This window comes from Mustela putorius, unplaced genomic scaffold, assembly GCF_011764305.1.
Source record: "Mustela putorius furo isolate JIRA1106 unplaced genomic scaffold, ASM1176430v1.1 tig00003834_pilon_pilon_pilon, whole genome shotgun sequence".
Lineage (NCBI taxonomy): Eukaryota > Metazoa > Chordata > Mammalia > Carnivora > Mustelidae > Mustela > Mustela putorius.
Window position 1 is genome coordinate 38,846,452 of NW_025421987.1, and position 25,097 is coordinate 38,871,548.

The following is a 25,097-nucleotide window of genomic DNA, read 5'->3' on the forward strand; positions in this document are numbered from 1 at the left end:
TGTTAGTAACAAAATATTAAGTTCATGTTTCTTTGGTATTCAGAAAAAGATTTAAGCCATTCCCAACTCACTCAGCTACTAAACTCCTTCCACACTGCTAACAAAAAGAAAAAATTTCAATATACATTACCTGTAGTCAATGCACACTAATTAGATCATAGCTTAATATATCAGTTGTTTTCAACAATTACATTTAAAACTTCCCAGCAGTAAGACCTCTCCTTGGATCTTAATTTTTTCTCACACTGGGATAGAACTGCAGATAACCAACTGTACTCCTAGCAAGTTCCAAAGGTCTGAATTAGGAGGCCTGGATAGCACTTGGCCGATTTTAATGTTTTAAGTTAGATCTTAAAGAAATGTTAAAGTAAATAAAACTGTATGGCCAAGAGTAAACAATGACTACATATAACTGCTATATATTTTATATCGTACATATGCTGAATACTCAGTATTCAACACAGTGCAGGGTTTTGACACTTACCAGACATCATAGATTACTACCAGAACATCACATAAGTTTATTTCAGATGTAACAGCAATGTTAAAATCAACAAGTTTAATTTTTAACTGCACCAAGTAAACTTTGCCATTTAAGTATATTTAAAGTTATTCCCTCCAAAAAACTGAGGGAGCTTTTCTCTTCCACCCCAGAAACCACAGTTTCCCAATAGTTCTATTTTTGGAGGACTTTCAATTGATGAATAAACTGCTTTGGGGATACTTTAGAACTTCTTTCCCCAAATGAAAACTAGTCTGGACAAATTATCTATTGCATAGATTTCTCTGCAGATTTTTTCCTTTAGAACCTAAATGCAATTACCATAAGGATAATCTTTACCTATACGCCCCATAGTAAAAACTATCTGTCCTAAAAAATATGATGGATATATGCTCTGATCTTCCAGTTAATAGAATTTTTTACCTCAACAATTTTTATGCTCCAAAATAGCCAACTCAATATGGGACATTACTCGAGTCTTTACTGACTCATAGGCATGTGAACTAGTACCCAGCTTCTACATCCTCCTTTTCCTTAACTGGATGGAATTACTTAATACAAGTTTGATGTAGGACAACTAAGCTTTTCAAATATACCATTTAGGTAAAGTCATTGTCTAGTGTGGAAAAAGAAACTGTAATAATAGGGAGCCTACATACTCAATTCAAAATTTATTTTTTCCCCCTCCTTAAATAACATGTACTTAATTGTCATGAGGCAGCTATTCAGTTTTCAATAACCACATTTAGGGATAGATACATTCATAGGACTGATTAGATAGTCCTGGTGAAATGGTTATAGAAATAGAGGCAGTGTCATCTCAGAAAACTCATTTATATATCAAAATCTATTTTGATATCTGGAAGTTTACAAAAAGGCTGAATTCTTCAAACTAAGTATGCCTTCTGTAACTCAAGCACTCTTCTCTTGGCAAGAGCAAGCTGAAGCTTATCCATGAAGGTAAAGGTGCTTAATGCTAACTTTGTTCCTAAGCTTATACTCGGACTGCTGAAGAAACTGATACCCAAGAAACCAGCATGGTCTTTCTACATTTTTACTATCTTAAGATTCAAATCCTATATACTCATTCAACTATCTCCCTTTTCCTGTATTACTCTTGGCACTCAAGAACGCTGAAGTCTATTGTACTTTGTACTTTCACATTCTCAAAAAAGATTATAAAATGTGCATCAACATTGTGTAATTCTGTCATTTAACATATTTGGAGAGATGAGATTGCTTTTATCAGAATGTACATAAGGATAAATATTATGAATCAAACTTCCCTTTAAAGTCAAATGACAAGAAAATTCAAGCCCTGTGCATTGTTTTAAAGTCTAATGAGAACATTTCATGGGCCACTAGTATTGGCAATCTAGAAAATTTTAAATATTGGAAATGGGGCTATGGAGGAAAACATGAAATTTCAGATGTCTCCTATCTTACAAAAAGTTACCAAGCCATTCAGGCCACTCCTTATGTGCCAGAAAATGATCTGGCATAAACTAGTCTCATCAGTAAAGGAGGTCACAGTGACATCTGTTATTAACACTTCTGAACTTCTATTTTCCCAAGAATAGAAGCAATATGTTTAACAATTGCCCCCTCAAATCCTTTTAAGCTCAATATCATAGGCACAGAAAATAAGCAAATCTGGGATGTTCTCCAACAGATAAGCAGTAGCACAGCTATGTTATTCTCAAAAATACTGTCTAGATATTCTTCCCTATATAATCAAATGCTCTGTGGCCTTGTTTTTAATAGTCCGCATTAGCTGGCATTAAATGCATTTATTGTGCCACGAGTCCATCTAAGCTTCCTTTTAGGTGTTTTAAAATATGTCCAAGAGACAATACCTGCTTCAGGTTTATCTTAGGGGTACTGACCTATAAGGACATCAACTCCCATTTTTAAAGTTAGACTAACTACTGTGAGTTTACTGAAGACACGAAAAAAGAGAGGATACACACAAAAAAGTAAATCACAACAAACCTTTTTAGGTCAGTTAAAGGCCATATCTCTAGCTGGGATATTAAAAAAAATTAATCTCACCAGCCACACTCTAAAAGTTAATGCCACTAATAACAATCAACAGCAGGAAAAATATACCTGCTAACAACCAGTCCACTCATTAGCAAAAAGCAGTTTAACTCAAATACTGAGACCAAAGTAAAACACTACCTACCCAAACTGTCCCACCTACCCTCAGCGAGGAAGAAAGAAATAATTGCTTAAAAAAAATAGTAAGCTTAGTATTTCTTACAAGGATAACAATGGTCCAACTCCTGAGGCAACACTCAGAAGGACAAAAGGTGGAGTGAAGGCAATGTCTAGGGATTAGTATCCCAGTCTTGAAAAACCCAAAGTACCACAAACACACTAAACTTGTCTTTGAATTACAGAACAAGATATTGCTGCTGTTTCTTTTTGTCTTTTGATATATACAACATTTTGTAGGCTCTGCCCTTCAATGTGAAAGCAGGAGATTGAAAAAAAAAAATTGACACTGACACCCCAATTTTTGGGACCATATATATCTTAACTGTGAAACCAAACAGATCTATACCTCCTCCTTCCTACAATCAAACCACCTCACAAAAATAAGAAAACTAAAACAATCCAAACATGATTAATTTTGAAAGTCCTTGGAAGTATTAAACATTTTTTAGAGGAAAGAAAAAGAAAGAAAGGAGGACGAACAAGAACAAGAAGGGGGGGAGAAAGAAAGAGGGGGGGAATCAATGGGCCTCTCTTTTATTTGGCGACAAGCAAGTGCAAGAAAGTTCATTTCTAATTTGTTCAGTTGTCTGTCTTTTGCACATCTGCATTCTGGCCAGAAGGGACTTTGAGGTTTTTCTGCAACACATGAGCATCTGCGGGCTCTATCCTCTTATAGTAGTTCTTCTTTGTCTCAATAATCTCAAAGCCAAACTTCCTGTAGAAGTCAATTGCTGATTCATTGCTGATCTGGACATGCCTAAGATACAGGAGGGTATCAGGGGGGCGGAAAAAAAAAAAGATTTCATCAGCTTTTGTGTATTCTCCACAAACAGTTTCAAATTGGTTAGAGCCAGAATACTGCACACATCTCTTAGAGTCTAATCATAATTACTAGTAATCAACAAAGATTAGGTATTCATCTCAGAAAAACCTGATGACAAATGGACACTTTTAACCTATTACATTTGCAAGATAGCTGGCTGAGGTTAGGAGTCTCAGAAATAGTATTTACTCTTACAATCAACAAAGGGCAAAGTACCCTAGTTAGCATAACATTTTTCACTGCAAGGGGGAAAAAAGATTCCAGTAACTAAAAATGGGGAAATAACTGTAAGGATGATTCAAAGACTGTATTAACATATGCAGAAAGAAAAAAAGACAGAAAAATAACATTACTAGGCTCTCAAATGCCTGAATATATCCTCCCTGATTTATAAAAAATATGCTATATTTTGAAAATAAATAATTTGAGCTTTCTCAATTACTCTTCAAAATAGCATTATATAATTTACTCTCTCCCACTGTCAAAGTTAAAATGAGAATAATCTTAATACCCTTATTATAACAAATCCATAGCTGTGATCTAACCTTGGCCCTTAATCTGAGTTCTATAATATTGATATTTTATTAATATAGTATCAGCTAGATACTCTCTGATTTTGATTATTAAACTCTACTACTAATGAACATATCAATGAGAACCTTAAACAGAACCTAGAGAATGGATTAGATGAGAAAAGTAGTATTAATGATACTAATTCTTCAATTGTGAAGACCTGGGTTTTAATCTTGGTTTACTCTGTGACTGTGGTGCTCCCACCCCAAAGAATGAAGCAAAATGATAACGTCTTATCTCAGATTCCTTATCTATTATTGAAACAAAAGAAAACTTCATAACAACTACTTCCATGGTTTTTCCAAAAGACAATGAAATAAGTAACCAGATTTTAACGTTTCTAGTAAAGGTTTCCATTTCCAGTTTATTAAATTCTTTAGGTAAGAACATTAAATATCATTATACTTACAGATAGATGTTGTCAAAAGTGCCATCTTTTTCACAGATGTTTAAGACATGATTTAACATTTTAGTTCCTATTAACAAGACAAACAACAAGTAAGTAATTTCATAAAAATCAATCTTTACACATCTAACTGCCATCTTAACATTTACTGGGTCTTCACAGAACTTGAGGTAAACACGAGACAACCGATTTTTAAAAAATTTTCTTCTTTCCCTACATTATCTACATATGTTTAAAACTCACAGCAGAAAAGCAACCTTTACATACACAAGCACAAGCCCTTCCATGTAAAAGGAAAACAGAAAAATGCAAAAGGGACACTGATAACAAATCTATATAGGGCTTCCACTTGAAATATGTTAATAAAGTTATTTTCTACCTTACATAATTCAGTAATTCTTTCCCAATATTCCCAAAAGAAATGGTTTCACTCACTGGGTCAGAAACAGTAATCACGTATTTACATTTCTCTAAACAACAACAACAACAACAAAAAAAACAAAACACAAGTTAAAATTACCTATTCCTAGCCTTCGGTATGGTGCCAAACATCCTAGTGTCATGATGTAAAGTCTCTTCTGATTCTGTGAATGATCCACCCTACAGCATACTGCACCTACTGCAATATCATTGAAATAGGCTGCCATGGAAAATATAAAAATATAAAGTTCAAAGACAGAATAACATATTTTATTCAATCTTCCTCCCCTTCTATAAGAACTAAATTATTGCTATTGGCCATAGATTTTATCAGCTATTCTGAATAGCAGTAACTCAAAATTTTCTACTTTTTAGGGATTTCAGTCTCTTCTAGAGTAAACACAAATATGTGAAAACAAAGGCACACACTAAAGTAGAGAAGACATTTAGCATTTCCGTTTAAAATTCAAGTATTGTCTTGGTTTCTTTGAGATTTTTCTCAGAACCTGAATCACCCCCATTTCCTGACTTGTAAAATAAGGAAATTAAATTAGTTAACTATGCTCTAATATTAAAAACTAGGGTCAAGAATACCAACAAACAAATGAAGAGGGGAAAAAAACATATTATACCAAGTTTTGCTAGCTCGCCAACCTCCAGCACATCCTTGTAGAACTTGTCATTGTAGCTGACTGGAAAGATGACCTGGTTTAGTCTCTTCAACTGTTTAATATTGTGTGGTGTCACATCTCCCAGCTCGATCCGGCTACTGGAACAAACCAAAATGTACTCAATAAAATATAATTAGCTTTATTTGTTATGATGAACATTCCTAGAAGACTATAAATTTTTTACATGGCCAATAAATCCAATCTTTCATAGTGACTTTATACTCCTAGAAAGATTACCATTTATTTATGATTATGCAAGCCATTCCATCCAAATTCAATTTGTAGCTTTCAAACAACAGTATACATTTAGAGATAAATATAGTAAACAACAATTACTAAGAAGGGCAGACAAATATTCTATATAAATGCTAAAATTTTCCTTGTAGTTTACAGTTCAGAAGAATTTAAACATCTATTACTGATCAAAAGGACTGATGATACCAAAAGTTGGCAAGGGGGTGGCAAATGGGAATGGCGAAAATGTAAACAGATAGAGTATCTCTGGAAGACACTCTAGTACTATGCATCAAAAAGCCTGAGAGGCTCGGTCATTAAGACTCTGCCTTTGGCTAGGGCGGATCACCGGGTCCTGGGATTGAACCCCCTGTATCAGGCTCCCTGCTCAGCAGGAAGCCTGCTTCTCCCCCTCCCCCTTGTGTTCCCTTTCTTGCTGTGTCTTCTGTCAAAAAAATAAAACTTTAAAAAGTTAAAAAAAAAAAAAAAAAAAGCCCGAGAGGTACATCTCCTTTATGGAAGTAATCCTACTCCAGAAACTTTTATCCTGAAAAAATAATCCAAATAGGCAAAAGTTATGTATATTCTACTAACTGAGCTAGGAACAACCCACAACAGTCATTTGGGGTGGTTTTCCAAATCCAGATTCCTGGACTTCACCCCACTTTCAAAAGCAGAATCTCTGGAAATGAAACAAAGGAATCCACATGGTGGTGGGGGTGCTTTACTTATCAAGAATGCAACAGAAGGGGGCGCCTGGATGGCTCAGTGGATTAAGCCGCTGCCTTTGGCTCAGGTCATGATCTCAGGGTTCTGGGATCGAGTCCCACATCGGGCTCTCTGCTCAGCAGGGAGTCTGCTTCTCTCTCTCTCTGCCTGCCTCTCTGCCTACTTGTGATCTCTCTCTGTCAAATAAATAAATAAAATCTTAAAAAAAAAAAAATGCAACAGAAGTATTCCTTAAAAAAAAACTATGTAATCAAAACAACTGGTTCCAAGGGAAGAGTTAAGGCTAAAAAGATTCAGACTCACAGTAACAAAGCCATGCTGCTCTAGGCCATCAACGAAAGGATTTTTTAACAGCTCAAGTAAGTATCACTATCGTAAACTAAAGGTTGATCAAGGGGCGCCTGGGTGGCTCAGTGGGTTAAAGCCTCTGTGTTCCGCTCAGGTCATGATCCCAGGGGCCTAGGATGGAGCCCCACATCGGGCTCTCTGCTGGGCAGGGAGCCTGCTTCCTCCTCTCTCTGTCTACTTGTGATCTCTGTCTGTCAAATAAATAAATAAAATCTTAAAAAAAAAAAAAAAGTTGATCAATATGAAAGATAAACCTGAATACCACTAACATTATCATTATGTAGAGTTGGCTTACATACATTATTGGCCTTCTTAAGAATAACAACAGTGATTTTTAATTCTTTAAATAAGATCAAATCAAAATAAAAACGAGCTGAAAAATAAAGAACAATCTGATGCCACCCAAGTAGCTAGAAAATGTGGGTCCTACTCACTGGGTACTAGATGCTAGTTCTAGATCACAATGACATTAGTCAAAAGCCAGGAAATACAAACAATATACCCTAATTAATCATTTGCACCCTATGCATACAGGTTTTGAAAATTGTTGGAGGAATGACTGAACGAAAATGTTAATCATCACACTTTTATAATGGTTAAAAAGAAAAACCTTAAGTGTCCCCAATAGAGAACTGGTTAAATAAAGCATGCATGATACATTAATATTATTAGCAGAGAAACAGTGATACATTGTTTTGGGGGGGGGCGCAGGGGCAAACACATTCTAAATATATTTAATATATAAATATCTAAAATACCTTTGTTAATATATAGAAAAAAATGCTTTAAACAATATACAAAAAGTGTGTGATCAGAATCCTGGGTGGCACCTGGTTGGCTCAGTTCAGTAGAACATGAGGCTCTTGATCTCACGGTTTTAAGTTGGAATCATGGCCATGTTGGGTGAAGAGATTACTTAAAAATACAATCCTTAATAATAATAATGAAAGAATGGTGGGTAATTTTAAAAACAGTATTCTCTGAAATGTTACAATTTAGATTATTAGAAAACAGAGAATACAGACCATAACACCCATTTGGAACTTTAGCCTTCTTGCCTCAACTATTTCATTTTTATGCTTTTTTTTTAAAATTACTTACTATGACCCATCACCCTTGTATATCTTGCATATTTTCTGAGCAGTTAAATCTGAGCAGTTTCTTAGTAGCCACATAAATTCTTAAGATGCAAACACCATAGTAAAAAACAGAGTTCTCTTTGTTATATTTTCTTCCAATTTCTAGACACATAAAGTAAATATGAGTAAATGTGGCCTCTCCTAAGTATTTCACATCTAAAATGAATTCCTTTTGTGAGATTCAGGTCCTCTTTAACTAGGGAATATCTCATTCATAAAACAACTCCCCTTTTCATTAAAGCAGGATCCTGGCTTTTTCTTCTTTTAAGACTGAGTAAATAACATTTTACTGAACCCTTTTTCTGATTAAAATCTACTTAGGTTCACTTACCCACCATCTACTACTCAGACCTTTTATAAGCAGATACAGTTATACGTAAAATACAGACCCCTTAAAATACAGAGAACATGGGAGTGCCTGGGTGGCAGAGTCAGTTAAGCCTCTGACTCTTGGTTTCTGCTTGGGAGGTGGGTATTTCAGGGTCATGAGCTCAAGTCCTGCGTTAGACGCCAAGCTCAGTGCAGAGTCCATTTAGGAGTCTCTCTCCCCCTTTCCCTTGGCCCCTCCCCCATTCTGAAATAAACAAATCTTAAAAAAAAAAAAAAGTACAGGGATGACATGTCACCTACACTGTGTTTTTTTCTTTAGCAAAAGGATTCCTATCATTTAATTAATTAATGTATCTATCACCTTGCATTTTTTGGTAAGAACACTTACGGTCTACTCTCTTAGCAAGTTTCAATTATATGCATTAGACTGTCAAAACTTATTCATTTTACAGCTACAAGTTTGTACCTTTTTATCAATTTCTGCCTATTCCCCCCACCCTGGCAACCACTTACCTACTCTGTTTCTATGAGTTTGGCTTATTTGTAGATTTCACATATAAGTAATACCATGGAGTGTTCGTCTTTCTGAATTATTTCACTGAGCATAATGCTACTCTTTAACTGAGTATAGCACCCCAAATTTGGTACAGTAATATATTTTAAATATAATATAGCATTTATTTATTATATTCAGAGTGCGGTTTTAAAAAATTATCCACTGCAATTAAGAGTCAGACTCTGTATTTCAAAAGTCATTGAAAAACCACATTATAAAGTCTAACTGTAAACAATAAAGAAAAATTTAACCTAGGAAGTCAAGCTTCCAGATTTTTTTTTGTTTTTGAAAGATTTTATTTATTTATTTGACAGACAGAGATCACAAGTAGGCAGAGAGGCAGGCAGAGAGAGAGGAGGAAGCGAGCAGGGAACCCGCTTCCTCCTCTCTCTCTGCCTGCCTTTCTGCCTGCTTGTGATCTCTGTCTATCAAATAAATAAAATCTTCAAAAAAAAAAGTTTAAGAATGATTTCCAGGTGGGGCGCCTGGCTGGCTCAGCTGGAAGAGCATGCAACTCTTGATCTTGGGGTCATGAGCTTGAGCCCCACACTGGGTACAGGGATTACTTAAAAATATATAAAAACTTGATGGGCGCCTGGGTGGCTCAGTGGGTTAAGCCGCTGCCTTCGGCTCAGGTCATGATCTCAGGGTCCTGAGATCGAGGCCCGCATCAGGCTCTCTGCTCAGCGGGGAGCCTGCTTCCTCCTCTCTCTCTGCCTGCCTCTCTGCCTGCTTGTGATCTCTCTGTCAAATAAATAAATAAAATCTTTAAAAAAAAATATATATATAAAAACTTGAAAATAAATGATTTCTGGGTAGTTGCCGGGCTTCAAGTATCTCTATAATTTTTAAAAGGATAATAACCAGGTATTTCTTAACTTCATACAGAAGGAAAAGGTGGTATGGTTCAATGTGCTAGATGAAATCTAATAATTAACTACTAAAAAAGTTTCAATTGGAGTAGGCAGATCAAGCCTATACAAAACACTGTATTAAATCATTAGGGAATAGGCAGCTTAATCTTTTCCTGCCTAATTAAAAAAACATGCAAGTCTTAATTAAAAAAAAAAAGTCCATTGCCATAGAAATGACTTAAGAAGTGAAAATATCGGGGCGCCTGGGTGGCTCAGTGGGTTAAGCCGCTGCCTTCAGCTCAGGTCATGATCTCAGCGTCCTGGGATCGAGTCCCGCATCGGGCTCTCTGCTCAGCAGGGAGCCTGCTTGCCTCTCTCTCTCTCCCTCTCTCTGTCTGCCTCTCTGTCTACTTGTGATCTCTCTCTGTCAAATAAATAAATAAAATCTTTAAAAAAAAAAAAAAAAAAAAAAAAAAAAAAAAAAAAAAAAAAAAAGAAGTGAAAATATCTGAAAGACTATTACCAGAAGTAAGTTTGATGCAAACAGTCTTCCTGTACTTTTCTATGCATATATATATGTACATATATATATATGTACATATATATATACACACACATAAATATTTCAAAACAGAATTGAGATACTGTTCATATTGTTTGGTAGCTGTTTAAGAAATACCTTAAATATAACTTTGTCAGCAAAATTCACTTTCAAATACAGTTTATCTTTCACGAACATGATATGCCTAACTGAAATGGAATACTTCTGTAATCTTGATCACTTAGCTCTGAATTATTTTAAGATGTGGATATTCTAAATATATCAGAGTAACAGCAACTTGTACATATAATTTAGCAAAGAACATGTTGTATCAAAGGTATATAGTGCTATATAAAAATGTCAAGGGGCACCTGGGTGGCTCAGTGGGTTAAAGCCTCTGCCTTTGGCTTAGGTCATGATCCCAGAGTCCTGGGATCCAGCCCCACATTGGGCTCTCTGCTCTGCGGAGAGCCTGCTTCCTCCTCTCTCTGCCTGCCTCCCTGCCCACTTGTGATCGATCTCTGTCTCTCTCTCTCTCTCTGTTAAATAAATAAATAAAATCTTAAAAAAAAAAAAAAAAGAGAAATGTCAAGAAAATGAAACCATGATTATAAACAATCAACAAGCTTTTAGAAGCTCAAAGAATTTCTATAGTAAGTCAAAAGGAATTCAAAAAACCCCCCAGGAAATCCAAAATCTCCATTAGAAAATTCAAGAGAGTGTCCAAGAGTTCTATGTGTGGGGGTGCCTGGGTGGCTCAATGGGTTAAAGCCTCTGCCTTCCGCTCAGGTCATGATCCCAGAGTCCTGGGATCCAGCCCCGCAGAGGGCTCTTTGCTCAGCAGGAGTCTGCTTCCCCATCTCTCTCTCTCTGCCTGCTTGTCATCTATATGTCAAATAAATAAATAGAATCTTTAAAAAAAAAAAGAGTTCTATGAATCTATAATTTTCTGAAGTTCTTATGAACATAATAGTTACCTATTCAAAGCACAAATCAGGTATTTCAATAAATATCTGCTAACCCCTGAATGCAAAATACAGTGTCTGAGTATATATATTACACATATTCGCATACAACTGTATACATATGATACACATACACATACATAATATATACACATACATAATATATATAAAATATAATGTCTTAGTAGTAACACATGCACACAAAGTACAAAAATACTAGAATGGAAGTAATCCTGGGATCAGATGTGAAGGGTGACTAAGAGTGTTCTGCAGGAAGCCAAGAAATGAAATTTTTAAAAAAGATTTTATTTATTAGAGAGAGAGAGCATGAGCAAGGGGAGCAGCAGAGGGAGAGGGAGAAGCAGGCTTCCACTGAACAGGGAGCCTAATGTGGGGCTCAATTCCAGGACCCTGGGATAGTGACCTGAGTGGAAGGCAGACACTTAACAGACTGAACCACTCAGGCACCCCAAGAAATGAATAAAAAAAAAAAAAAAAGATTTATTTGAGAGTGAGAAAGACAGAACACAAGGAGGGGAGAGGCTCAGGGAGAGGAAGCAGTGGACTCCCCACTAAGCAGGTAGCCCTGACCTGGGGCTCCACGTGGGACTCCAGGATCACGGTCTGAGCTGAAGGGAGACGCTTAACTGACTGAGCCACCCAGGTGCACCAAGAAATGAATTCTAAAAAGGTAGAACATGAACAAAACAGCAGTGATATGTTCCTAAAATTATAGGCAGTTTGATTTGGAGAAACAAAACGTACTCTGTGGCTCTCTTCCTTTGGGCTACCTGCTGAGGGTGCAGCCATCTCCTACTCTTAACTTGGTACCACAGCCATCCTCAGACCTCTGGTGAAGACTGTTAAAAAGTGAACCAAGGGGGCGCCTGGGTGGCTCAGTGGTTAAAGCCTCTGCCTTCGGCTCAGGTCATGATCCCAGGGTCCTGGGATCGAGCCCCACATCAGGCTCTCTGCTCAGCGGGGAGCCTGCTTCCTCCTCTATCTCTGCCTACCTCTCTGCCTACTTGTGATCTCGGTCTGTCAAGTAAATAAATAAAATCTTTAAAACAAAACAAAAAAAAAAGTGAACCAAGAAGTTCATTCTGCATCAGTCGGATCAATATGTCAAAATTAAGTGCAACTGGCTGAAACTGAGGCATTGATAATAGGGTGTACAGAAGATTTAAGGGCCAGATCTTGATGCCCAAGTCTGATTATAAGAGCAACAAGAAAAAACCATGTTATCCAGTGGCCTCCAGAAGTCCCTAGTCCACAAGGTCAAAGAGCTTGAAGTGCTGTTAACATGCAATAAATCTTACTGTGCAGAGACTATTCATAACATCTCCTCCAAGAACCACAAAGCCATTGTGGAAAGAGCAGCCAGCTGGCCATCAGAGGTATCAGTCCCAATGCCAGGCTGAGCAGCAAAGAAAATGAATGCAGGCAGCTTATATGCAAGTTGCATTTGTGTTAATAAAACCGTAAAACCACAAAAAAGGTGTTCTTTCTGTAAACGTGGAAGCTGGGATTGGAGAGGAAGAACCACCAATTTTATAAGGGGCTTGCACATCAGGATGGTACTTGGCTATCTTCTCTACCTACTTTATTCTCTTGCTTGACCTCAATCTCATCATCTTACTGCTTTAATGCTGCCATCTTCCAAATCTGTCTCTTCCTTAGAAATCACTCCTAACTCCAAAACATCTACAGCAGACACCTCAAATTAAATATATCCCTAGATCTTTGACCACCCCCCAAATCTGCTTCACCTGCAGCTTTCTCTGTTGATAGCCTCTCCATCTTTGACTGCCGATTACTCTCTTACCTTATTTAAATGATACCTCAAGGAAGTTTATTCTGAGAAATCTGTTTTTCTTTGTACTGTTCCTGGATACATGTTCTTATCAATCAGGATTATGTTTGGCCTTGAACAAAGTTTGGAAGTGTTCCTTCTTACTCTTGAATTTTGTCAATGTTTGCTTCATGTATTTCCAAGTTATTTTAAGAGAATATTTGGGATGTTATAAATTGATGAAATGGTCCTGTTATCCTTTTGAAATGTCCTTCTTTTTGCTGTAATAGTCCCTGTCTTAAAATCTACTTTGTTCATTAATACAGACATACTACTTTCTTCTAATCAATGCTGCGTCATGTATCTTTTACCATCTTTTACTTTCAACTCTTCTATGTCTTTGTAATTTAAAGTGTCTTTTGTAAAAAGCACATACTTAAGTCTTGTTCCTCTAATCTGACAATGGGAATATTTTTACTACACAGTTCTTTTTTCTAAATATTATACAATGTTCAAGTATTACTTTTATGTATTAAACTACCATGAGGGGTGCCTGGGTGGCTCAGTCAGTTGAGTGAACTACTCTTGGTTTGGTTTTGGCTCAGGTCAGGCTCTCAGAGTTGTGGGATGAGTCCTCTGTTTGGCTTCACACTCAGTGCCAGTCTCCTTATCCCTATCCCTCCCATTCCCTTCTGACCTTCCGCAGGCACATGGGCTCTCTATCTTGAGTGAATGAATGAATGAATGAATAAAAGAAATCTTTAAAAGAAAAATAAAAGAATAAAAATAAAGTAGCATGATAGAAAAAGGTGGAAAATGTCATCACAATGAGTCATGATCATTCCAATTTTAGTATATATACTGCCAAAGCAAGCACTGACAATTGAAGCATTTGGTCTGTCTATACTTAATGTAATTATTGATGTAGTCTACTCAAGTCCACCAGCTTGCAAATTTTCGGTATGTACTCTTAGTAGTTCCTTTATTTTTCAAGTCCTATTTGAGGGATCAATTTTCATTGCTGGCTTAAAAAAAATGTTTGAAGTTTACATAAAATTAAATTCACTTTTCTTAGTGTATAGTTCTGAGTTTTGACAAACATGTATAATAACAACTATCAAGATACAAAAGGGCTTCATCACCCCAAAAATCTCCCTCATGGCCCTCCGTAGAGTTTTAACTGTAACACCACCCCCAGGCAACCATTAATCTGTTTTCTGTTCCCTGTATCTTAGCTTCTTTAAGAATGTCATATAAACGGGCGCCTGGGTGTCTCAGTGGGTTGAACCGCTACATTTGGCTCAGGTCATGATCCCAGGGTCCTGGGATCGAGTCCCACATCGGGCTCTCTGCTCAGCAGGGAGCCTGCTTCCCTCTCTCTCTCCCTGCCTGCCTCTCTGTCTACTTGTGATCTCTGTCAAATAAACAAATAAAATCTTAAAAAAAAAAAAAAAAAAGAATGTCACATAAATGGAATCACATGAATATACCGCCATTTGCTTGGCTTCCTTCATTCAACATAATGACTTTGAGATTCACCACACTGCTGTATCAATAGTTCCTTCCTTGTTATTGCTGAGTAGTATTGCACAGTATGGATATAACACTGTTTCTCCTTTTACTGAAAGGTATCTGAATCTACATACATATTTCTCTATAGGTTCTTCTATTTTTACAATTTCTCTTGATTAAAAGAGGTAATGGGTGATAAGTGTATGAGAGTTCTGGTTGTTTTGCATTCAGCATTTGGCACTGTCAACCTTTAAAAATGTATGCCATTCTAACAGTTCATTTCATTTCAAAATCACAGTTCATTATGGTTTTAATCTGCATGTCCCTAAATAACAAATGATGTTGGGCATATTTTTCTCTGTCATTCATATAACTTCTTTGGTAAAGGAGCTATTTATTTAACTCTTTTGCCCATTTAAAACAAACTGGCCGGGGTGGGTGGTACCTGGGTGGTTCAGACGTTAAGCATCTATCTGCCTTTGGCTCAGGTCATAATCCTAGGGTCCTGGGATGGAGCCCCACATTGGGCTCACTGTTCAGCAGGAAGCCTGCTTCTCTTTCTCCCACTCCCCCTGCTTATGTTCCCTCTCTCACTGTGTCTCTGCCAAATAAATAAATAAAATCTTGAGGAGTAGCAAGATGGTGGAGGAGTATGAGACTGAAATTTCATCTGATTGCATGAATTCAGCTAGATAGTTATCAAACTATTCTGAACACCTACAAACTTAACAGGAGATCAAAGAGAAGAGCAGCAATTCTATGAACAGGAAAGCAGCCACATTCTGGAAGGCAGGACATGTGGAGAAGTGAGTCTGAGATGATATAGAAGACAGACCACAGGGGGAAGGGCCGGCTCCCAGCAAGCAGTAGAGCAGTGCAGCACAAAATTGAACTTTCAGAAGTCTACTCTGCAGAGGGACATGCTCCAGAGGCTAAGTGGAGGGGTGGAGCCCTCGCTGGGACAGTGTGGTCTCAGGACCTGTGGGGTCACAGAAAGACCAGAGGTGCCTGAGTGCAGCAGAGATCCCACGTATCACAGTGGGAAGGCCAGCTGCAGAGATGAAGCTGAGGAGGGGGCTCTCAGTTTGGGTTACCTTAAAGTATGATGTGAGGCAGAGTCAGGCCACTACTCTTTGAGCTGGGACCCCACAAGTGGCAGATCCGGGAGGGAGACTCCCCGCCCCCAACTAGGAGGAGCAGCACAGGAGGGCACTGCAGTAATCTGCTGGATTTGGAGACTCCAAATGGGGCCATATGCCAGAGATAGAAATACTTGGTCACAGACCTGGAGAACACAGAGCACGGCCAGAAACCAAGGAGACAGGAGCGACTGTTTTTCTCTGAGGGCTCACTGAAGGGGACTGGGGGCGAGCTCTAGCTTCTGGAGATTGGGAGGCTGCCATTTTTACTATAGCCCTCCAAACTGTATAGAAAGCTTTAAGAGAAAAAAAGCTACAGAGAGCAAACTGAGCAGACTCCTTAGCCTGGCCCCTGGCAAGGACACTGCAATTGAACCCTGGGCAAAGACATTTGAGAATCACTCCAAGAGACCCCTCACCTGGAAGATCAGCAACAACATCCAGCCAAGACCAGGTTTACTGATGAAAGAGAACTGCAGAACACCAGTGCTGGATGAATTCAGCACATAGAATTCATGGCTTTTTTCCCATGACTCTTTAGTCTTTCAAACTTAAATTTTTAAAATTTGTTATTTTTTTCTTTTTCTATTTTTTAATCTTTCTTATTTTAACTATTTCATCAATACCTTTTAAAAAATTTCTTAATTTCAATTTTTATAGTCATATTCTATCCCTTCATTGTTTAACCTTATTTTTTCTGTACACATACAAGTTTTTCTTTCTTTAAAATTTTGGGAAACAGTTATCTGCTAATAGACCAAAATATACCCTAACTCTGGGATATGGCTTTGGCTTTGTTCTAGTCTCCAGCCTGATTACATGCTCTCCTTTTTTTTTCTTTTTTCAACGAACTTCTTATCATTCCTTTTTTAAAATCTTTTTTAATTTTCATTTTACAGTCATACTCTATCCCTTCATCGTCTTACCTGTATGTTTTTCTTTCTTTAAAATTTTGGGAGGCAGTTTTTTCTAACAGACCAAAATACACCCAAAAATCATGTGTGTGGCTCCGTTCTATTCACCAGCCTAATCATATTTCTTTGCCCTTTCTTCTCCCCCGGGTTTCACATGTCTTCTGATTTGGTTAGTGTGTATTTTCCTTGGGTCGTTGTTACCCTTTTAGCATTTTGTTCTCTCATTCATCTATTCTCTGAAGAAAATGACAAGACGTTTAAAACTCACCTCAAAACACAGAAAAAGAGGCAGTACTGACTGCTGGGGACCTAATAAGTACAGACATTAGTAGGATGTCAGAACTAGAATTCAGAATGATGACTATAAAGATGCTAGCCAGACTCAAAGAAAGCACAGAAGATACTAGAGATTCCCTTTGTGAGGAAATAAAATCCCTTTCTGGAAAAATAAAAGATCTAAAATTTAACCAAATTGAAATTTAAAAAGCTATTAACGAGGTACATTAAAAAATGGAGGATTTAATTGCTATGATAAATGAGGCAAAAGAGAAAATTAGTAATACAGAAGATCAAATGATGGAGAATAAAGAAGCTGAGAAAAACAGAGATAAACAACTACTGGACCACGAGGGGAGAATTCATGAAATGAAACAATATTAGAGTAACTGAGATAATAGAAAAAGAAAAAGAGGGGCAAAAGGTATATTGGAGCAAATTATAGCAGAGAACTTCCCTAATTTGGGGAAGGAAATAAGCATCGAAATCCAGGAGGCACAGAGAACTCCCCTAAAATCAATAAAAATAGGCCAACACCCCATCATCTAATAGTAAAACTTACAAGTCTCAGTGACAAAGAGAAAATCCTCAAAGCAGCTTGGGACAAGAGTTCTGTAACCTACAATGTTAGAAATATTAGACTGGCAGCAGACCTATCCACAGAGACCTGGCAGGCCAGAAAGGACTGGCATGATATATACAGAGCACGTAACGAGAAAAATATGCAGCCAAAAATACTATATCCAGCTAGACTGTTGTTGAAAATAGGAGATAAAAAACTTTCAGGAAAAACAAAAACTAAAGAATTTGCTAACACCAAACCAGCCCTACAGGAAATATTGAAAAGGGTCTAAGCAAAGACAGAGCCTGAAAGTAACAGACCGGAAAGGAACAGAGACGATATACATTAACAGTCACCTAAATTCACTAAATTCTATCTTTCAATAGTTACCCTGAATGTAAGTAGGCTAAATGCCCCAATCAAAAAACAAAAGGAATCAGAATGGATTTAAAAAGAACAACACAAGACCCATCAATATGCCGTCTGCAAGAAACTAATTTTAGACCCAAAGATACCTCCAGATTTAAAGTGAGGGGGTGGAAAACAATTTACCACGCTAATGGATATCAAAAGAAAGCTGGGGTGGCAATCCTTATGTCAGATAAATTAGATTTTAAGCCAAAGACTATAGTAAGAGATGAGGAAGGACACTACATCATACTCAAAGGGTCTGTCCAACAAGATCTAACAAATTTAAGTATCTATGCCCCTAACATTGGAGCAGCCAACGATTTAAACCAATTAGTAACAAAATCAAAGAAACACATCAACAATAATATAGTAATAGTAGGGGACTTAAACACCCCCCTCACTAAAATGGACAGAACCTCTAAGAAAAAAATTCAGCAAGGAAATGAAGACCTTAAATAACACACTGGATCAGATGTACTTAACAGATATATTCAGAACATTCCAACCCAAAGCAAGAGAATACACATTCTTCTCTAGTGCACATGGAACATTCTCCAGAAGAGATCACATACTGGGTCACAAATCAGATCTCAGCTGGTACCAAAAGATTGGAATCATTCCCCGAATATTTTCAGGCCATAATGCTTTGAAACTGAACTCAACCACAAAAGGAAAGTTGGAGAAAACTCAAATACATGGAGGCTAAAGAGCATCCTACTACAGAATGAATGGGTCAACCAGGAAATTAAAGAAGAATTTAAAAAATTCATGGAAACAAATGAAAATAAAAACTGCTCAAAATCTTTAGGACGCAGCAAAGGTGGTCCTGAGAGGAAGGTATACAATACAAGCTTCCTTGAGAAATAAGAAACATCTCAAATATACAACCTAACCCTAACACCTAAGGAAGCTGGAGAAAGAACAGCAAAGAAAGCCTAAACCCAGCAGGAGAAGAGAAATCATAAAGATCAGAGTAGAAATCAATGAAACAGAAACCAAAAGAACAATAGAACAGATCAACAAAAGCAGGAGCTGGTTCTTTGAAAGAATTAATAAGATTGATAAACCCCTGGTCATACTTATCCAAAAGAAAAAAGAGAAAGGACCCAAATTAATAAAATCATGTATGAAAAGAGAGAGATCACAACCAACACCAAAGAAATACAAATAATTACAAGAACATATTATTGGCAACCACACACCAGAGCCAATTTGACAATGTGAAACAATGGATGCATTCCTAGAGAGGTATAAACTACCAAAACTGAACCAGGAAAAAACAGAAAACCTGACCAGACCCATAACCAGTAAAAAGATTGAAGCAGTGATTAAAAACCTCCCAAAAACTAGAGCCCAGGGCCAGATGGCTTCCCAGGGGAATTCTACCAAACATTTAAAGAAGAATTAATACCTATTCTCCTGAAACAGTTCCAAAAAAATAGAAATGAAAGGAAAACTTCCAAACTCATATTATGAGGCCAGCATTACCTTGATCCCCAAACCAGACAAAGACCCCATCAAAAAGGAGAATTACAGACCAATATCCCTGATGAAAATGGATGCAAAAATTTTCACCAAAATACACTAGCCAATAGGATCCAACAGTACATTAAAAAGATTATTTACCATAACCAAGTGGGATTTACTCCTGGACTGCAAGGTTGGTTCAACATCTGCAACTCAATCAATGTGATACAATACATTAATAAAAGAAAGAACAAGAACCATATGATACTCTCAGTAGATGCTGAAAAAGCATTTGACGAAGTACAGCATCCTTTCCTGATCAAAACTCTTCACAGTGTAGGGTTAGAGGGTACATATCTCAGTATCATAAAAGCCATCTATGAAAAACCCACAGCAAATATCATTCTCAACGTGAAGAAACTGAGAGCTTTTCCCCAAAGGTCAGGAACATGGCAGGGATGTCCACTATCACCACTGCTATTCAACAGAGTACTAGAAGTCCTAGCCTTAGCAATCAGACAACAAAAAATATAAAAGGCATCTGAATTGGCAAAGAAGTCCAACTCTCACTCTTTGCAGATGATATACTTTACGTGCAAAACCCAGAAGACTCCACTCCAAAACTGTTAGACTTCATAATGGAATTCAGTAAAGTGTCAGGATATAAAATCAACACACAGAAATCAGTTGCATTTCTTTCTTTTCTTTTTTTAAGATTTTATTTATTTATTTGACAGAGATCACAGGTAGGCAGAGAGGCAGGCAGAGAGAGAAGGAAAGCAGCCTCCCCACTGAGCAGAGAGCCTGATGCAGGACTCAATCCCAGGACCCTGAGATCATGACCTAAGCCAAAGGCAGAGGCTTTAACCCACTAAGCCATGCAGGCACTCCAAAATCAGTTGCATTTCTATACACCCAACAGTAAGACAGAAGAAAGAGAAATTAAGGTGTCGATCCCATTTACAATTGCACCCAAAACCACAGATACCTAGGGAATAAATCTAACCAAAGAGGCAAAGAATCTGTACTCGGAAAATATAGAGAACTCATGCAAGAAATTGAGGAAGACAAAAAGAAATGGAAAAACGTTCCATACTCATGAACTGGAAGAACAAATACCGTGAAAATGTCTATGCTACCTAGCGCAATCTATACTTTTAATGCAATCCCTATGAAAATACCATCAATTTTTTCAAAGAAATGCAACAAAAGACTTTGAATACCCAGAGGATTGATGAAAACGAAAGACAAAGTTGGTGGCATCACAATTTGAGATTTCAAGCTCTACTCCAAAAGCTGTAATCATCAAGACAGTATGGTACTGGCACAAAAACAGACACAGAGATCAATGGAACAGAACAAAAAGCCCAGAAATGGACCCTCAACTCTATGGTCAACTAATCTAACAAAACAGGAAAGAATGCCCAATGGAAGAAAAAAGTCTCTACAAAAAATGGTGTTAAGAAAACTGGATATCCACATGCAGAAGAATGAAACTGGACCATTTCCTCACACCACACACAAAAATAGACTCAAAATGGATGAAAGACCTTAATGTGAGACAGCAATCCATCAAAATCCTTGAGAACACAGGCAGCAACTTCTTCAACCTCCGTTGTAGCAACTTCTTCCTGGAAACATTGCCAAAGGCAAGAGAGGCAAGGGCAAAAATGAACTACTGGGACTTCATCAAGATAAAAAGCTTTTGCACAAAAAGGCAAAAAGTCAACAAAACCAAAAGACAACCGACAGAATGAGAAGGTATTTGCAAAGGATGTATCAGATAAAGGGCTAGTATCCAAAATCTAGAAAGAACTTATCAAACTCAACACCCAAAGAACAAATACCCCAATCAAGAAATGGGCAGAAGACATGAACAGACATTTCAGCAAAGATATCCAAATGGCCAACAGACACATGAAGAAGTGCTCCATATCACTCAGCATCAGGGAAATACAAATCAAAACCACACTGAGATACCACTGTACTTCAATCAGAATGGCTAAAATTAACCAGTTCGGAAAGGACAGGTGTTAGTGAGGATGTGGAGAAAGGAGAACCCTCCTACACTGTTGGTGTAAATGCAAGCTGGTGCAGCTGCTCTGGAAAACAGTATGGAGGTTCCTCAAAAAGTTGAAAATAGAGCTACCCTACAACCCAGCAATTGCACTACTGGGTAATTTACCCTAAAGATACAAATGTAGTGATCCGAAGGGGCACGTGCACCCAAATGTTTGTAGCAGCAATGTCCACAATAGCCAAACTATGGAAAGAGCCTAGATGTCCATCGACAGATGAAAAGAGAGATGTGATGTGTGTGTGTGTATATATATATACATGTATAAACACACACACACACACACAGACACTAGAATACTATGCACTCATCAAAAACAACCCAGGAAATCTTGCCATTTGCAACAATGTGGATAACTAGAGGGCATTATGCTAAGCAAAATAAGTCAACCAGAGAAAGACAATTATCATATGTTCTCACTGATAAGAGGAATTTGAAAATAAGACAGAGAATCATAGGGGAAGGGAGGGAAAAATGAAACAGGATGAAACCAGAGAGGAAGACAAAACATCAGAGACTCTTAATCTCAGGAAACAAATTGAGGGGTGCTGGAGGGGAGGGCAGTGGAAGGGATGGGGTAGCTGCGTGATGGACACTGGGGAAGGTATATGCTACATGAGGGAAAAAAAAGAATATAAAAAAAATAAAGTATTTGGAACATTAAGAAAATTGGGCAAATTAGAGGATCTAACTGATGAGCTTTGTGATTTCAACTTAAAATGAGTGAAAAGGGGCCCCTGGGTGGATCAGGTGGTTAAGCATCTCCCTGCGGCAAGGGACATGATCCCAGGGTCCAGGGAATGAGCCCCATGTCAGGCTTCCTGCTTAGCACAGAGCCTGCTTCTGTCTCTCCCCTCTGCCTGCTGCACCCCCCTGCTTGCGCTCTGTCAAATAAATAAAATCTTTTTAAAAAATTAATTAAATCTTTAAAAAAATAAAAATAAATAAACCAGGTTCTCTAACTGGGTTTTTTTTGTTTGTTTGTTTGTTTGTTTTTTATTTGAGAGAGAGACAGTGAGAGAGAACATGAGGGAGGAGAAGGTCAGAGAGAGAAGCAGACTCTCCGTGGAGCTGAGAGCCCGATGTGGGACTCGATCCCAGGACTCCAGGATCATGACCTGAGCCGAAGGCAGTCGTCCAACCAACTGAGCCACCCAGGCGTCCCTCTAACTGGGTTTTAAGTGTATTATGGATACACGTCCTTTGTATACTAGTATACTGCAAATAACCTTAGGCCCCTTCCCACTTTTTACATTTATTTTTCTCTTAAATAGCCATGTGGTATACTTTCTACACCATAAAATTCGTGTTTTAAATGTACAATGAGTTTTAGCCTATTTAGAGTTGTGTCACCATCACCTCAATTCAGCTTTAGAACATTCACCCCCAAATTCCTTGTGCAAATCTAAAGTAAATCCCCTTTGCTACCCAAAGTCAAACACTAAATCTACTTTCTATATATCTGACTTTTCCGGACATTTCATATAAATAGAATCATAAAATAAATGTGATCTTCTGCACTACTATACTTCTTTTATGCAGCATGTTTCTGAGGTTGATCCATGATGTAATGTGTCAGCAGCTGAACAAGATTCCACTGTAAGGATATACCACATTCTGTTTACCCATTCACCATCTGATGGGCATTTTAACAGTATTAAATTCATGGCCATTATAAATAATGGTGTTATGAATACTGCATACAAGTCTAGGTGTGGACATCAGCTTTAGCTTTTCTCTGGTAGATACCTGTAAGTGGGATTGATGGGTTGTATGGCAAATATACTTAACTTTTTAAAGAAACCACCTGTGGTAGGTAGAACAATGGCCCCAAAGGACGTCCATGTTCCAATCCCAAAAATCTTTAATACGTTATTTTACATGGAAAATACACGCTGCAAAACATGATTAAGACCTTGAGATGGGACAATTAACCAGGACTATCTGGGTGGGCCCAATGGCATCAAAGAGGCCTTAAGAGTCAGAGAAGAGAATCGGACAAAAGCAGCAGAAACAAGAGATTTCAAGTTGCTACACTAAGTTTTGAAGATGAAGGACTACAAAACAAGGAATGCACATGGCCTTATAGAAGCTGAAAAGGCAAGGAAAACAATTCTCATCTATAATATCGAGAAGAAACATAATGTTTTTGTATTCATTTCTTACTGTCTTACGGAATTATCACTGAGTAGCTTAAACCAGAAATTTATTCTCTGGAGACCGGAAGTTCAAAATCAGGTCAGCAGGACCATGCTCTCTGAATCTGGAGTAGAATCCCTCCTTGCTACTACTAGCTCCTGGTGGTATCAGGTATTTACTGGCTTGAGGCAATAACAAGTCTAATGTCTACTTCTATCTTCACTTGGGGGTGTTCTGTATGTGTGTCTCCTTTCCTCTTCCTATGAGGACACTAGTCATTGGATTTAAAGCCCTCTCTAATGGAGCATGACTATCTTAATTACATCTGCAAAGACCCTATTTTTTTTTCTTTCTTTTTAAAACATTTGAGAGAGAGAGAAGAAAGAGAGGAGGGGCAGAGGGAGAGAGAGAAGCAGGCCCCCCATTAAGCAGGAAGCCCAATGCAGGGCTCAATCCCAGGGCCCTGGGATCATGACCTGAGCCAAAGGCAGACACTTAATTGCCTGAGCCACCCAGGTGCCCCGAAAAGACCCCATTTCTAAATTATGTCATGTGCTGAGGTCCCAAGTAGACATGAATATTTCTTGCGGGAGGCAGGCGTACTATTTAAAATCACTATACCTACCAACATCTTGATTTTAAAAACCCATTTCAGATTCTTCATCATAAGAACTAAGGTAATAATTTGTTTTTAGGCAATTAAGTTTGTAGTAATTTGTTATAGCAGTAATGTAAAACTAGTACATTCCTAATGTGTTTTCCAAAGTGGCTGTACCATCTGATTCCTACCAAAAATGCATTAGGGTGCTAGTTTCTCTACAGCCTCATCAACTGTTTTATTTATTTATTTGAGAAAGTATGTGTATGAGAGAGCAGGGAGAGGGGCAGTGGGAGAGAGACTCTCAAGCAGACTCCCCACTAAGCGAGGAGACCAATGTTCCACAACCCTGAGATCATGACCTGAACCAAAACCAAGAGTTGGATGCTTAACCAGACTGAGGCACGAGGCACCCCCTCACCAACACTTTTTATTGTCTTTTTATGTACAGTCATTTTTGTGGTATAAAGTGATAATCTCATTGCATATGCATTTCTCTAATGACTAATAATGTCGAGCTTCATTCTGCATGGTTATTAGCCATTTGTCCATCCTTGATGAAACATTTTATTTAAGATTTTCTAGGCCTGAAAATAAACCTTAGGTTTTTATATTAATAAAGAATTTCCATTTTTATATTGGATTGCTTATTTTATTGAGTCATAAGAGTTCTTTATATATTCTGGATACAAATTCCTTATCTGATATATAATTTGCAACTATTTTCACCCAATTTCTGGCTTGCCTTTTCATTCTAATAGTGTATCATACTAATGTAAACTGTTACTAAGAGCAGAAACTGAAAATCCTCTGTACCATCTTCACAAATGTAAATCTAAAAACTATAAAACTATTCTAAAGTAAGTTTGTTGGGGCACCTAGGTGGCTTAGTCGGTTGG

The 25,097-nt window shown here is 37.7% G+C and overlaps 1 protein-coding gene across 2 annotated transcripts in view; it reads right to left on the reverse strand.

The window, feature by feature from the left end:
* Positions 1 to 497: 497 nt before the first annotated feature.
* The window catches only part of NAA50 (N-alpha-acetyltransferase 50, NatE catalytic subunit), a 37,605-nt gene continuing 13,005 nt past the window's right edge, over positions 498 to 25,097 (reverse strand). The window contains exons 2-5 of one of the 2 annotated variants that reach the window (XM_004761428.3): positions 5,577 to 5,710; positions 5,045 to 5,164; positions 4,528 to 4,594; positions 498 to 3,479 (exon numbers count right to left, since the gene is read on the reverse strand). In XM_004761428.3, the coding sequence (XP_004761485.1) occupies positions 3,302 to 3,479; positions 4,528 to 4,594; positions 5,045 to 5,164; positions 5,577 to 5,710 (499 nt within the window). In that variant the 3' untranslated portion in view covers positions 498 to 3,301. Of the gene's footprint in view, positions 3,480 to 4,527; positions 4,595 to 5,044; positions 5,165 to 5,576; positions 5,714 to 25,097 lie in introns of both variants that reach the window. The other variant, XM_004761427.3, reaches the window with a different exon arrangement.